Source organism: Nelusetta ayraudi, unplaced genomic scaffold (assembly GCF_046127955.1).
Source record: "Nelusetta ayraudi isolate G7.1 ecotype Tasmania unplaced genomic scaffold, CSIRO-AGI_Nayr_v1 ptg000022l, whole genome shotgun sequence".
Taxonomy (NCBI): domain Eukaryota; kingdom Metazoa; phylum Chordata; class Actinopteri; order Tetraodontiformes; family Monacanthidae; genus Nelusetta; species Nelusetta ayraudi.
Genome location: NW_027466072.1, coordinates 4,207,569 through 4,222,277, shown reverse-complemented (window position 1 = coordinate 4,222,277; position 14,709 = coordinate 4,207,569). Strand labels below are relative to the sequence as shown.

Below are 14,709 nucleotides of genomic sequence, written 5' to 3'. Positions count from 1 at the left end.
TGAGCTGGACGTAACAGTGAATGTTGGTGACTGCACTGAATTAAACTGCACTTGGAGACTTACTGTAACACTGAGTCTCAGCGCAGATGCATGAGGTGTCCAAAAACTTTTTTCCACCACTGTATCGGCCCATTTGGGCTTTTAAAGTACACAACGGGGAATCCAGCTGCTCTGAGAATCTGAGATTGTCTCCTCAGGGAAAGAAAACAGCCCAAGTCTGTTTACACACGCGCTAAATTCCAGCGTTGTTCCAAATAAAACGACACATTTGCTTGAAATCCTGCACCTGGTTCATCGTTCCACGGTTCCTCTCATGTACCACACACCAGTATTCTGTTCCTGCTGCGGCCGACCTTCATTGCTCTCCCCTCCAGAACTACACACCACCCTCCAAGCCTCAGGATCTTCCTCCACCTGCTCTCACTACACACTCACAGTCACCTGCAGCCATCAGAGCCATGTGGAGACTCCAAGTCTAATCTCTCCGGTCAGAAGTTACGAGGCATAAATTACTCTGGTGTCTTAATAGCTGCTAATTGAAGGGCTGGCGGATTAAATAGAACACATGGGACTCTGAAAATGATTGTGATTCTCCTGAGACACTAACAATTTGTGGTGCTGTTTATTCATGTCTTGCCTACCTGCTCTTTTTACTTTTATTGTATTTTTTTTCTTTGTTTATTGTTCTATTTTGTTTTTTGTTTGTCTGAGTTTTTTTTTGTTTGTTCTTTCAATGTACTGCATTGAATTATTGTCTGATGTATGTCTTCTAAAGTACCTTTAAAGCTTCATTGTCAACCCAGCTGTTGGTCACCTGGACAAAGGCTGGGGGGGTTTGGGGTTTACATCCATGTCATGATTGTTCAAATACTGTGTTTACTTTAATTCTGTATTGAATAACTTAGAAATAAAGTGTTAAAAATAGATAAATAAATAAATAAATAACCTCGCCAGTCAGCCTGTCTGCCAGCGCAGCATGTGGGTTAGAGGCCTGAGTTAGTTCAATTGCAACAATTGAGGCCGCACCTTTGCAAACCACTTTGCACCACAAACTGATGAAGAGACGATGCTTCACTCGCCACCCTGCTCGTCCCTCGCGACTGCGGAGGCGCAGGGGCAGGTACGCTTTCACACACAATCACACGGGAACTTCAGGTGATTTTTAGGAGCACTCACTCTGCACCAACCAGGCAGTAGTGCAGGCAGGCCGCCACACGGACACACAGCGAAATCAAAACAGAAACCTGAGGCAAAACCTAAGAAAATTAGCATCATGCATGTAAACGAGAGACTCATCTGATCACAAACAGGAAGCTGCCATCTCCCCCGTCCCCTCCCCCCTGCATACTGCCTGCTCTACTTGCCTCAATAAAACAAATGGAAAAAAAAAAAAAAGAAATCAGGGCAGCCAGCCTATGGACAAACAAGCGCCACTATTTATAACGCGGTGCGCCACGCAGTGCAGCGTGTGAGCCAAGCAGCCGAGGGCCAATAAAAAAAAATTTTAAAAAAGGAACAATGTAAACAACCTGTAGGCCGGCATGCTGAACATGGGCCTCTTGTACACCTCCTCGCTCACGTGGATGTCCTCCTCGCACGCGATGTGGACCTTCTGCGGCTCGTCCTTGAAGAACTCGATGTCGTTGTAGACGTAGAAAACGTTCTCATTGAGGGCGGCGAAGTCGTGCAGCTGCGTGAGGGAGGCAGCAGGGGGTCAGCGAGCGAGCGGGCGGGGTCAGCGGGAGGTCGTTCCCGCGGCTTGGCTGGGCTCTGCTCACCTCCTTCCTGACGGTGAGCTCCAGCCTCTCCACCGGCTCCTCCTTGTCCAGGCCGTGCAGGTTCTCGTGCAGGTTCTCCTTCCTCCTGGGCGTGTACGGCACAAAGTCCTCGTCCCTGCGCAGGAAGACCACGGGCTCCTCCCTCACGCAGAAGAAGATCACTTCCTGTTCGGGTAGTAGACGGGAGACGACGGTCAAACACCAGGGAAAGAAAAGGAAAAAAGAGAGAGGGAGCCACTTCCTCCTGGGAGCGACTGGAAACAATCTGTTGTCCGACAGGGGTTCAGCGCCTCATCGGGGCTTTGGCGGCGGCCCGCCGTATAATTTTGTCAATTTCATTTCAATTATGGTCAGTTTTCTTGCTGCCGTAAGCACTGGGATGCTTCTTTTTTTCCCCAGCGATACACACAACCGCAATTTTCTGTTTGCTCAGTCCTACGTTTCAGCCACAGCCGGCTTGGAGCACTTGACTCCTCAAATATTTACCGACCAGGCGGGCTGCGAGAGGCCGGGCAGGAGGGAGGGCGAGCGGGCGGCACAGCACGCCGCACCGGAGTCGAGCAGCGATAATGATGAACTGTGAGAAAATGCAGATTTTTTGGGGATTTGTAAACCTCGTGTCCTTGAGCCTGCAGCTTCTGGAGGAGCAGCCTGAAGCCGTTGAGGCTGGGCTGACCCATCCCGAACAGCGGATAGGAGCCGCGCACTTGGCGGAAGTTTGGAGCCCCGTGGCTGCCGCTGGTGTTGAGGACGTCGGCCTTGCTGAACACATCCTGGACCATGAAGTACTGGCCCTGCAGAGAGAGATAAGGGGGGGGGGGGGCATGAAAAACCACGACGACTGCTTTGTGACGTCTGCGTCAGTGGGAAAAGCAGAACACACAGAAGAAGAAACGAAAAAAGGAAAGAAACGAGAACAGCAAGGCAGTCGGCCTGTTGCCCAATCAACAAGAGTCACTGCCGCGTCGGTCTGTCACCTTTTCCCCACTGTTTGTTCCTCAAAGGCTGCTTATTATCCTGGTTTTCAGCTGTTTGTTTTTCATGCCGGACTCCAGTTGAGCTGCCCACATCAATAAAACCTCTTAAAAACCAGCAGAAAACCAGAAGACCTCGTCCCCTTTACGACCCAACACAGCTTTAACAGAAGAAAGAAGTCGACGCCTGGCAGGATAAAACATCTTCCTATCAGGGCCTAAGGGCTGCGAGAAGCACTTATGAAAGGAGTTTTTCTCATTTCTGGGGAGCTCGGTGTCACTTTGGGGGTGAAACGCTGCAACGTCTGACCTGTTTTCACGATAAACACAGAGCCAATTACTGCCGTCGCCGCTCATTCCGCTTCACGGTAAATGTCATCCAGCGATTTTAGCGAGCGGACATTTGCCAGGAACAACGTCGGTAGCGCGAGTCCGTCGCTGACCTTACATCCAGACACAACACTTCCCCCTTCACTCCTGTCACATCCACTTCCTGACCTCATGAAGTCTAAAAATCTCTGTGCCTACTTCTGTGCAGGTTAACACTGTAGAGACGGGTAAGGGAAGTCTGCCCTCACCGGAAATCAGTGTTTTATTTTACTTCTTTTCAGAACAGAAACACTAATTGAAAAGTGAGTGAGCATAAAATTGAGGAAATAAAATTCAATTTGTTTATTTACAGTGAGGGAAGTTTGGGGCTACTTTATTTTTTCAAGCAAAACAGTAAAAAGAAAGTTTTTACAGGTTTTGACATGAAAATTGCATTCATTTATTTATTAATTATCATTCATCTGCTTTTACCGTCTTGAGGTGAAGCAAGCTACCAGTCAACAACCAAATGATTACTAAAATGAAAAAAAAAAAATGAAAAAAAATGAAAAGTCCCACAAGAGGGTGAAATAAACCCACAGTTGCTTGGCTCGACTAGATGGGCGAACTGGGGCACCACGGAGGTGACGGAGCACATCAAAGTTCCGGTAGAAGGGTGACAACATCCCCCTTCAATGGCTGCAGCGCGTCATAAAACAGCGCATGACAATGTGGCTGCGCCGCTCGGCAATCAGGACACGTGACTGCGAAAGTATCAGGCAGAGGCCCAGTTTACGCGGTGCTGCTCTCTGGGATCGAGCGCAGCAAAATGAGGCATTCTGTGGCGTTTTGCCCTCTGGCTTACGCAGAAACAGCGATTAAACGTCAAAAAATACATTATATACATACATTTTTTTAATCTGATCTCAGGGGAATTGTTCTCAAGCGCAACAGCATCGTCACCATTGTTACAATGTAAACAGGGCGACTGGAGTTTTCCTTGAAACTGGTGACTTCCCACACTCCATTTTGCGTATTACTTTTTTCCTAAACGCCAAGCGAGAAACGATATTAATCATATCGAACAACATTTGTATCACCAACAATGAAAATAGCAGGCTATTCTGCTGTGAGAGAGTTATTGAGATCTATCCTTCAGCAAAATATGCATCTGTTGACGCATGTATCGCTAACTGCGATAAGTCAGTCAATAAAGACGTAGCTTTGCTGAATCAGGACATTCACGGTTTCAGTTTGCTCCCATTCTAACATACGTTGTTAAAACTACAGATAAACAAACACATTTTACATTTTAAGAGGTTGCTGTGCTGAGAATTTCTATAAACCAGATTAATCATCCGCCCACATCGCGGACTACTGGCCTGGCCTGCTTACTGCAGCATTTTCAGAGGCATCAATTTTTCCCTACTTGAAGGAAAAGGAAATACTTTGGTATTTTTCTCGAAACATCGTCGTAGGGAAGCTCGGCCGGCCGGCCCTGTGTGTCGTCCCTACCTGCACCAGGTAGTGCTCGGGCATCGTGTCCGATATCCGGCCCACTTTGTAGTTGGTCTTGAGGATGTCATCGTGAATCTGGAATTCCTGCCTGCAATTGTACCTGTGAGAAAAGAAAAAAAGAAAAAAACCACAGCAGCAGTTCAGGCAGGGTAATCCTGGCTCAATTCAATTACCAGCCACTGTTTGCACAGCCTGGATTGACAAATGGGTTGATAACGGGGGCAAACATCGGGGCGAGGGAGGGAGCGGAGTGGGGCGGGGGGCGGGTTGGGAATGGGGGGTGGGGGTTGTGATGTCACCGCAGTGATCAAAGACGATTATCAGCCAATTGAGAGAACGCGGATTCGGGGAGGGGACTTACGTGATGACGACAGGTGCGACTTTGTTGGTGATAATGGACTTGGCCTTGTTGTTGTGGATGTTGACTGTCTGGAAGGGGCTCATGCTGAGCGACTGCCTGCTGTCGGCCATCCCGTTCACTTGGAGACTCTCGAGTGGCGAGGCGGCGGAGACTGGCTGCGGTGCGGCACTGGCAGTTGTACCCATGCTCCACAAGCAGCTGCTGAAAGACGACGACGACGCAGCGGAATGTTAGCAGTCACTTTGAGACGAAAGAAAAAGCAGGAAAAGCAGAAGAGAAGGGAGAAGGTCTCCAGATCTCACACTTAGAGGGCAAGAGTCTGAAGATTTAAAAGGGACACCAGTGGCATTAAAAGGGATTAGACAATGTGCGGATTCAGTTAAAATGACTAAACAAAGTGGCTGTTCAGTTGCTCGTAATTAGCATTAATATTTACACAGAGGCGGCCATATCAACACTGTTCCGCTCAGCTTTTTGTAATGTATGAACTAATTGATAAATCTGACACACCGGCCCTTTAATCCAAATTGAATCTGCAAGTAAAAGTAAACATTTAGTAGAAACGCCATCATCACTCATCAAAGAATCTGTTTGCTGTTATATTTTAACCACACACTCCCTGGAGAATCACCAGACGATCTCTCACTGCACGCTAAAAATATATTTACTCGGAAAACAGAAACACAAACCAAAGCTCCCAAGAAATGGAATGTTTTGAAAAAAGAGAAACTTGCACTGGCAACCTTTACCAAGCCCACTGTTTTTTTTGAATTGCAAACTGGAAAGGTTTTTGTCATTTGCACATTTGTCAACAGCCAACATGCAGCAAGTTGGGGTCAGCAGAATACTGACAGAGGTGAGCAACCATTGGACTGATGTTTCATTTTTACTGCTCTAGATTTAGAAAATAGGAAGTATAGAGGCCATATCTTCACAATAATGGACAAGAGCAAATTCTAACCCTGGGACACCACCACAAGTATTTTGTAAGTTGTGTTCAAATTCTGCCGCAGAATTCACGAAAAGCATTAGACCGCATTGAGTCGTCTTCCTCGCTTTGGTTCCAGTCCTGGAATTTAATCGAACACGCGACATTTTACACATTTCCAGATTTTTATTTTTTCATCAAAGAATCCAGTTGCCTAAACAACTCTGGAAAAACAGCACAGTTAGCCCTCTGTTTGCAGCCTGACGTTGTAAACACAGAGGCCTTGCTGGACCGTCTACATGTTTGGAAGGGAACAAAAACAAGGTGGTTTCAGAGGGCGGAGCCAACACCGAGAAGAGGATGAGGTCACCACGCTGGGAGAGGTACTCGTATTTCCAGAACAAAAGCTTTGGGAACAAATTCAAAGTGAAGCAGGCAAGACAAGCAAAAGGAGTTTCCTGCTCGGACAGAGACATTCTGGTGCTGGAAAACGTATCATGTCAGTTTTATACCTGCACTGCTTACAAACAGCGACCAACAGTCAGTCATTCAGTCATTTCGCATCATTTAAACGTGGTAACAAACTTTTGGGAGTTGAACCTGATGGTATTTATATTCAGCATCGTGCAGCTCGATACTGAGCTCTGCAGCCTAAGGTCTCAAACAGCACCGCAGCTTTCCTTCTGGGCAAACACCCCACTGCCAGGAGCTCCTCGTTAAAAGTTTTCTTAACAAGTGGTCGACACCACTGCGAGCTCCGCAGCACTACTTCACCGGCTGAAACTGAAGACCACAAGGAAGTACTGACAAAAAAGAGAAACGCACAGAAAGAATCCGTCTTGACAACTGAATCCTTCACCGCTGAACCTTCACAGCATCCAGTTAAAGTGACAGAGCTGCAGCGAGGGCATGTCATGCTTGACTGTTCCCGGCTCAAAGCGCCTCTGTGTGTGATCCGCTCTGAACCCACTCCTACGGCACATAAAGGCTCCGCGGGGAGACTGAAGTGCCGGTGAGTCACTGCTACTCTCTTCTTTGTTGCACTGGGAGCCGTGTGGGCAGGTCAGCCTTGAACTCCCGAAACACTGGGCTGTGAGACGAGCACAGCCAGGCTAACACACACTGATTCTACCTTTAACCCGTCTGATGGCACAGAGGAAGAAATACAAAGTGTTACATCATGGCTGTAAAAAGAGAATAAAAAGTTTTTGGAAACAACTTAAAAATGCAAATCTGGAAAATCACCACCAGAGTTCGGCCAACTGAAGCTCAAGCTTTCAGGAATATTCCAGCGCCAGGCTGCTGGATCTATTTGCGTCCTCACCACACACCAAAAGCATCTCTGCTGCCATAATTTTGTGACTACCACAGACGGAATAACAAAAAAAAAAAAAAAAAAACCCCGGCCACGCTGCAAGAAATCCACAGAGAATCCGGCGTCTTACGCGTGAGTCGCGGAGCTCTCGCCGCTTCGGGATCCCTTCCTTTTGTTTTCCGCCATGGTCCGAAGGAGTGTGAGAACTTGGCATCACATCCAAAAAAGAAGCTGTCCCCTTTTGGGTCTCCTTTTGGATCCCCTTTCCCACCCCCACAGTCTGCGGAGGAACGCCCCTCGAGGAAGCTCACTGTGCCCCAGCGCCGGGCATTGGCCAGGAATTCATAGGCTCCAGCTTCCTTCCTCCTCCTGCTCCTCCTCCTCCTCCTCCACCTCTTTCTACTCCTACTCTAAAGCCTATGAGCTATATGATGCTGGGAAGCAGAATCAAGCAAATAACCGATGTCTCTATGGAGGGGACCGGCCAGCCGTGGTACATCTGGCAGCCAGATGGGACAGAGTCTAGATGCCATTCACAGGGACCGACTGCACAAAGGCGACACTGTGGACTCCAACTGTACAGCAAGTAAGTTGGCAGCAACACGTGCGACTGCGTAAATCCGAACGTGTGCGAGTGATTCATCAAAAGAGGGATGGTGAGAGTGAATTACTCTTCCTCTGGGACGCTCCCCTCAGATTTATGGTCGGGGAGGTTTGTCCCCAAGAAACTTGGGAACCTTCCTTCTTCTTCTTTTTTTTTTTTTAAACACCAACTTCCATTGTTGACAGTAAAAACAAGAGCATTTCCACGACTCTGCTCTGGGGAAAAGTTAATTCCCCATGAAACATGTTGACAGGTCATCCAGATGGCATCGATGCCGTCATCATGAACGTCAGTTGAAATGACAACTTGTGAAGCATTCAAAACAAATCAATGAAACAGATTAAATGTTTATATTGCAGCTGCACTAGTGGCTCATATACATACAGAATCAACATCCCTGAGATTAAAACACATTTTATTTCTTCCATACGCTGTCTTTTGACAAAAAGACTCCAGAGAATAAAGAGAGAATTCCTCAAAGTAAAGACTCGCACAACAAACTCCTCCCCATGTGCCACTTTGGGCGAAACTTAATAGTGGGTTTTCGTTACCCACCACCGCAGTCATGCATGCCGGCGGGCGGGCGACTCCGTTCGCTGGCTATGAAGCTCTGATAACACATCCATCCATACAAGGACGTCCTTTCCATCGTCCCTCCTGGAGCCTGACAATTCCTGACAAACAGCCTCCGATTTTACACCTCTCCAAAGACAAACACAACACTGACCAGCCTCTCGTCTTACCTTCCGGCCGCCTGCGAGCCGCTGCGGGGCCGCGCTGCATTGCACACGCACGCGGTCAGGCGGAAGCTTCCGCTAAATACAAGCTGGGCTCCTCGGCCGCCCTGATTTCAGCTTGGATAGGCCTGGTTTAGCAGGCGGGCAGCTGGGGCGGAGGCCTGTGTAGAAATAGCCCTCAGTCATAAACATCCTCCTGGAGATCCAATCAAGGCATCTCATCAGAGGGGCTGTTTATCCCACATGTCAAGCCGAGTGGTGTCGCACTGCCGAGGCCAACACAACAACAACAATGACAACTGTGCAGGCGGGCCGGCGGGCGAGGGAGCGAACACACATCTTGAACTTGAGTTCACCTTGTTTTGGTGACGCCCCGGTCGGCCGTGCTTGAACGCAGCGAGTGCGGTGGCGGAAATAAAAGCATGGCAACTGGAGCGTCCCGGCCCGCAAGCCTCGGCTCCATTCAGGGCCGCCCAGTTTAAAATTCAGGCCGTGTAGCCGCCGTGGCAACGTCGGCACTGACAAAAGGGCCCCCGAGCGGCAGACAGGAAGGAGCGTGCAGCTGCAGGATGCATCTGCTGGTGGCCCCGAGGAAGGATGCAGAGCGCTCTTCATTCAGCAGAGAGACGCGGGCGGTTCAAAGGGAGACGGGCATCGCTGCTCGAGGCTCGGAGGAATCTCTTGAGAAAGAAAAGGGCTGGAAACCTGAGCGCTGTGGACACGCTGAAAAGTCAGTGCGCTCACTTGGCAACGTTCAAGGGTTCCCGGAGCAGTTCTGGTCTCCGGGGAGGCCACTCGGTCAGTCTGCCAATGTCAAAAGAGCCTCGGTGCCACGTTTCTCAATGTACTTCTGGAGTCATTTCAAATCAGTAATGCAAGAGGCAACGCACGCCCGTGAACAATGACACAACGTCTGACAGCGGCGCGCTCACAGGATACCAGACCGCAAGAACCCATCAAGTGCAACCCGGCCACCTTCCTCCTCCCTCCAGGGGAGGAGGAAGCGTCAGCACACCTTGAGAGGAAACGCTCACTTGTGCCGCCTTCAAACTTCCTCCCTGCAGCTGCACATGTAGGTCGCCGAGGATCGCACGGAGGCGCGATTCCACAGGACATCGCCAGTTCCTGCACTAAAATATCAGTGCCGCGCGGAAATGATCTCAGCGCTTCCTCTGCAGAAAAAAAAAAATCTTTTTTCCCGCAACTGTTCAACAGAGGCCCCATTGTGAGTTTCTGTCAACCCGCAGCTCTCGTGTTTGTTTTCATCCACAATAGACTCCCTGACAGCCGGCGCAGGGAGAAAAAAAAGGAAGCGCAGGCTGCTTTGTTTAGAGATGCAATATCCAAATATGATCAAACTAGGCTGAATAGCCTCCGCGGCGCGACGCAGTCAGGTGCAGATTCACAGACTGAGAGCAGAAAATCTCCCAGAACTGCAACAAAATGAGAAGAAAAAACCTCTTGCTTCTGCAGAGAATACGACATGAATCACACCAACAGCATTAAGCACTCCAGCCTTCATCACAGTTTGACACTGAACAGCTTCAAAAAAGAAAAAAAAAGAAAAAGGGTCTGAAAATCTATTTTTGAAACCCTGCCTGTAATTTATTCCAGCACAAGTAGGCAATTTTATCTAGCTGATTCCAAGGCTGCACTGCTGTGGCTTTTCAGGGTTGTTGTTTTTTTGTTTTTTTATGAACTTGCAGTGTTTGACTGCGTCCAGTGTGTGTGTGCGTGTAACCTGCAGTGTTTTTCTTTTTGGAATTTCTCACACTGTTTGGAGCTCTTTTTCATTTTGCATGTGACTCGGAACGATAAAGCTGTCTGACATCCCGACCTGGGCGCTTTCACAACTCGGCAACATGGGCGGCCAGCCAGTCAAACACAGGCGCAGGTCTCCCAGTAAAGGGCATGAGAGCTGATAAACACTTCAAAAGGCAGGGCAGGCATCACATGCCAAGAAGAATGTAATCCACACAGCTATGTGGCTGTTTTCAAAGCACCCAGGGATGTTTCTCCGCAAAGTGGAAAGTCGGTCTAATGATTTTCAGCCCGATTATCATATTTTGGCCGCGGTCGTGTTTATTTACAAAGTCTAAGGCTTAAAGGAAATATGCAGCTCTATATTTACCAGTGACACACCGTTGTTTTTTTCTTAAATCCATGCCGTCGTCACCTCACATGTTCGCAGGGCGACGGGAGGACACGAGTGCCACCAGACGAGAGAAACGCAACAGAAACACAAGAGAGAGGCAACTGTACCTGATTCAGCTGATCAGTCCGCCATCCAAGAGGCGCTCCAGTATCTGAGAAACACAGCAAAAAAAAAAGAAGGGAATGGAGAGGTGGAGGGGGGTGGGGGGATGGGGGGATGGGGCGGTTAAAAAAAAAAACCAAAACAAGAGACACGGAGAGGCGCCTCAGTTAAGACATCCTCTCTGCCCAGTGCGAGGCGACCGTGTGTCCCTGAACGCCGCTGAGCAGGCGGTCGTCTCGCATCGTCCACGCATCCATGCGACGTGAGGGGATGAACATGAGAGGACAGATCCCAGACAGCAGAGAGGAGGAGGAGGAGGAGGAGGAGGAAGAGCTCCCGGGATGAGGACGATGATGCTCAGCTCCTCATTTATTTAAAGGCACTTTTCTGTCGGCATCAACCCGGCGTGTGAGGGCTGCTGCTGCTGCTGCTGGCGCCTGCTGGGATTTGTACGCGTGTGTGCAAACCTTGTGTCTGCTTCTCTCTCTCTCTCTCCCCGTGTGTGTGTGTGTGTGTGTGTGTGTGTGTGTGTGTGTGTGTGTGTGTGTGTGTGTGTAAAGAGGATGTGGGGGCGGACCTAGAAAGGCTTACTCATCATTCACTCCACCATCCACTCACTCTCTACCAGTGCACTCCTGGCAGCGCCGCACCTCCCACACACGGCAGCACCGTCTGAAACACATAAATTAATCCCCCTCCTCCTCCTCCTCTTCCACCTCCACCTCCTCCTCCTCCTCCTCCTCCTGTTCTCCCACCCCCTCCTCCTCCTCGCTGACTCCCCGACTTATTAAACTTATTAAGCCGGCTGCGAGCCGTTGACCTCGGGCGGCGTGGATTTTTTTTTTCCATTTTCGCGTGGACGTGCGAGGACGAGGGCACACGCGGCAACGGCGGCGCCTGAGCCTAACGCATGACGATGCTGTAATGACGCCATTCATTAGCGGCTAACGCTTGCCATGTCGAAGGCAAACAAGCTGCCTCACAGCTGGGCAAATAAACAGGCTTTAAGCCGCCTCCACCTCATCCCCCCCAAAGGTTGAGCCGCGACGGGGCTGCGTGTTCTGCCTCTTGGGAGTCACAGCTCCGCTCGGACCGAGTTGCTGTGGCGGATGTGACTTCGTCCTGCGGGATGCGCAAGGCCAGAACGATGCGGGAAGGCCAAAGACGTTGGCTAAGAAATCTCCGCATTATGAGGTGGCGCTCGAGAAATGGATGTGAAATCAACGGCTGCCACACCTCTTCCTTCCTTCCTGCGGCAACGAGCGTCAAGGCTTGCGAAACTGCGACTGTATGAGACATAAGCAACCTACGACCCAGAAAAAAAGCAAAACATGTTAGTCAAGCCGATGAATATCAACAGGCTAGAGGAAGAGAAAGACGGAGGACAGTTATGTCGGCGAAAGAGGCGTTTTGACTGTGCGAGGAGCGACGAAGACCGCAGAATGACAGCTAGTCGCTCCGCCTGCTTCGTTTTCCTTCCATATTTTCTTCATAACAGGAGCCCAAGTAGAAGGGGATGTTCTGTGACAGGGATCACAGAAACTTCCTCTCGTGCTAAAAGCAGCCGGTGGAAAAAGGAGCATTAGTCTCGTGTCAACTTTTTCTCCTTCTCTCCAGCGCCGCGTCTGTCCTGACCCCCGGAGGAGCCAAAAAAGGGCCCAGTTATAGCAACAGGAAAAGGGGGATGACAGGCCACGAGGATATAAATCAACCTGCGCTCAACACTTTTAGCCGGACAGTCTGTTTGTTTCCAGTCACATTATATCAACACAGCAATAAAATAGAAAGGAAGTTACCCACAGGGGACGCTTAATGAGGTGCATTCAACATTCATTTGTTTGTCAACGCTCAAATATGACACCTTGTGGTAAAATGAACCAGTGCACCCTTGTGTGTGCGGGCAGATTTAAAGCTGGAGACAGAGGCAATAAACACGGCGCGGTAACAACATCAAGCAGGTGTTGTGGAGGATTCAAGGACGGCGAGCCGTTTATCAAAGCAGATTTCTTTTGTCAGTCAATGATTTTTCATCAATCTCATGAAAAACTATGATATGAGATTAACTTGGTCTCTTGTTAGTGTTGGGAGGATGGCCGGGAGGGAGGTTACCTCTGGCCAGGACGACGTCAGAGTAAATGGCTTAATCTATGGTGATCCGGCCGTCCATTCATCAGGCACTGACGCTCTCGGCCCTTGATTAATTGCGATGCTCTGCGTTGTGAGTCGCGCCCTGCCCCGCACGTGAGGAGTTTCTGTTCATCCCCCCCTGGCACGCGTACGCAGAAGGCAAGGCGATATGAAGAGACGTCACCCAGCAGCATCCAGCAGCATCCAGCACAGGCGCCGCACTCAAAGCACATCAAAGCGCTTCGGATTGGTGCCGCCGCTATTGTCCTGCAGACTTTTCATACATTACAGAGACGTTCTGTCCACTTTTCCTTCAGTTCTGTTGCTTTTCGAATATTGGCAAGAAATAAAAGCAAAGGAAAAGTGGACCATGTTGAAAAGTAGCTGGCCTCAAGTGAAAAAGAAAAGCGCAAATTTGTTTGGTTTGCATTAAGGTTGCTGATTTTAGATGACTGCTGTAATCAGATGCGCTGGGACACAGTAGCAGAGACCAACAACGAACATTAGTGTGACATGGAACATTAGAATACTACAAATGTTTTCCTATACATTCTGCACCATCTATCTATCCTATTTATTTTTTAGCCTTATTTCTTTTAATCAATATAACTCTCCATTTGCGCTAGACAGTTGCTCTAAGTAAGCTCATTTGCCAACTATGGGATCAATAAAGGTCTTCTATTCTAATCTATCTATCTATGCATGAAGTTCTGTCTTAATGAGAACGGTTTGAAAGACTTCTGAGAAAAATGTCTCCATGAGTTTCTATAAATCTGTGCTTATTTTGCCTATTTAAAAAAAAAATCACTAGATCAAAGTTACTGACTAAATGACTGATCTAGTTCTGTTTTTGTAAACCAGTGCACAAACCAACCCCATGCGTGTGCTATTTCATCTTTCCCACATTTTGGATCTGCATTGTTTCCACAGGCTTACGTGGGAGACATCAGACCCTACAGGGTGGCAAGGTTCGAGTAAGCGGACTTTCTGCTACTCCGGCGTTGATGACAAAAAGCATCAACCTGCGGTTAAAGCAACTTTTACAATTCCACACGAGCCTGCGAGCAGCCCATCACAGCTCGGTGCAGAGAGGACAATGCGGTGCGGTGCGGTGCAGAGCAGTGGGGGTGCCAGGCAAGCACATGCACCGAAACGCTGCCGTCGGACACAAAAACACGGCCGAGTGCAGCTCAAAAATCGCCCTAATCTGTAAACACTGCAAGAGCAACAGTCCGTAGACGCGACCGGGCGCCGAGGCGTCGCTACTTAAAAGCGAGGAAATCAAAACATCCTAATTGGAAACTTTTTTTTTTTTTTGCTGAAGGCTGCCGTCGCCGCTGAAGCAGCAACAACGACTCCGCAAACTTTTTTTTTTTTTCTTTCTTTACTCACCATTTCAGCACACGTTCGTTTCGTTTCTCGGGTGATTTCTACAGCTCGGTGCGTCTGTTGAGTGGCGCTGGCCGCGACCTGCACCGCCGTCTATTCATGCAGCTGAGGTTATTTTTAAAGATACCATTGATATATGTTTTTGCGGGGTGGTGGGGGGCGGGGGGGACCTTTCTCGGTAAATTTACGAGGAAAAGGATGTCGCTGTGTGGATACGTACATATGTGACGCATGCGCAGTGCGCGGCCATCTCGCTCTGCTTGCTGCACACCGCTGCACACACATCGAGAAGCGCACTACTTTATCAAATGTGCGATTAATGCGCGGCCCGTTGAACATTATTATGTAGCTGATGAGTTTTATGAAAGTCAAGAAAGTGAACAAATTGGCCAGATGGGCAAAACATATCAGT

At 49.0% G+C, this 14,709-nt stretch overlaps 1 protein-coding gene across 6 annotated transcripts in view; it reads right to left on the bottom strand.

Annotated features, from left to right (window-relative positions):
• pald1a (phosphatase domain containing paladin 1a) overlaps positions 1-14,450 on the bottom strand; it is a 52,822-nt gene extending 38,372 nt beyond the window's left edge. Inside the window, exons 1-7 of one of the 6 annotated variants that reach the window (XM_076028181.1) lie at positions 14,301-14,450; positions 10,787-10,830; positions 4,941-5,141; positions 4,577-4,679; positions 2,393-2,572; positions 1,779-1,943; positions 1,530-1,690 (exon numbers count right to left, since the gene is read on the bottom strand). In XM_076028181.1, the coding sequence (XP_075884296.1) occupies positions 1,530-1,690; positions 1,779-1,943; positions 2,393-2,572; positions 4,577-4,679; positions 4,941-5,125 (794 nt within the window). In that variant the 5' untranslated portion in view covers positions 5,126-5,141; positions 10,787-10,830; positions 14,301-14,450. Of the gene's footprint in view, positions 1-1,529; positions 1,691-1,778; positions 1,944-2,392; positions 2,573-4,576; positions 4,680-4,940; positions 5,142-7,313; positions 7,385-8,530; positions 8,547-10,786; positions 10,831-12,890; positions 13,122-14,300 lie in introns of those variants that run through there. The other 5 variants (XM_076028183.1, XM_076028182.1, XM_076028184.1 and 2 more) reach the window with 5 other exon arrangements.
• Positions 14,451-14,709: the final 259 nt, after the last annotated feature.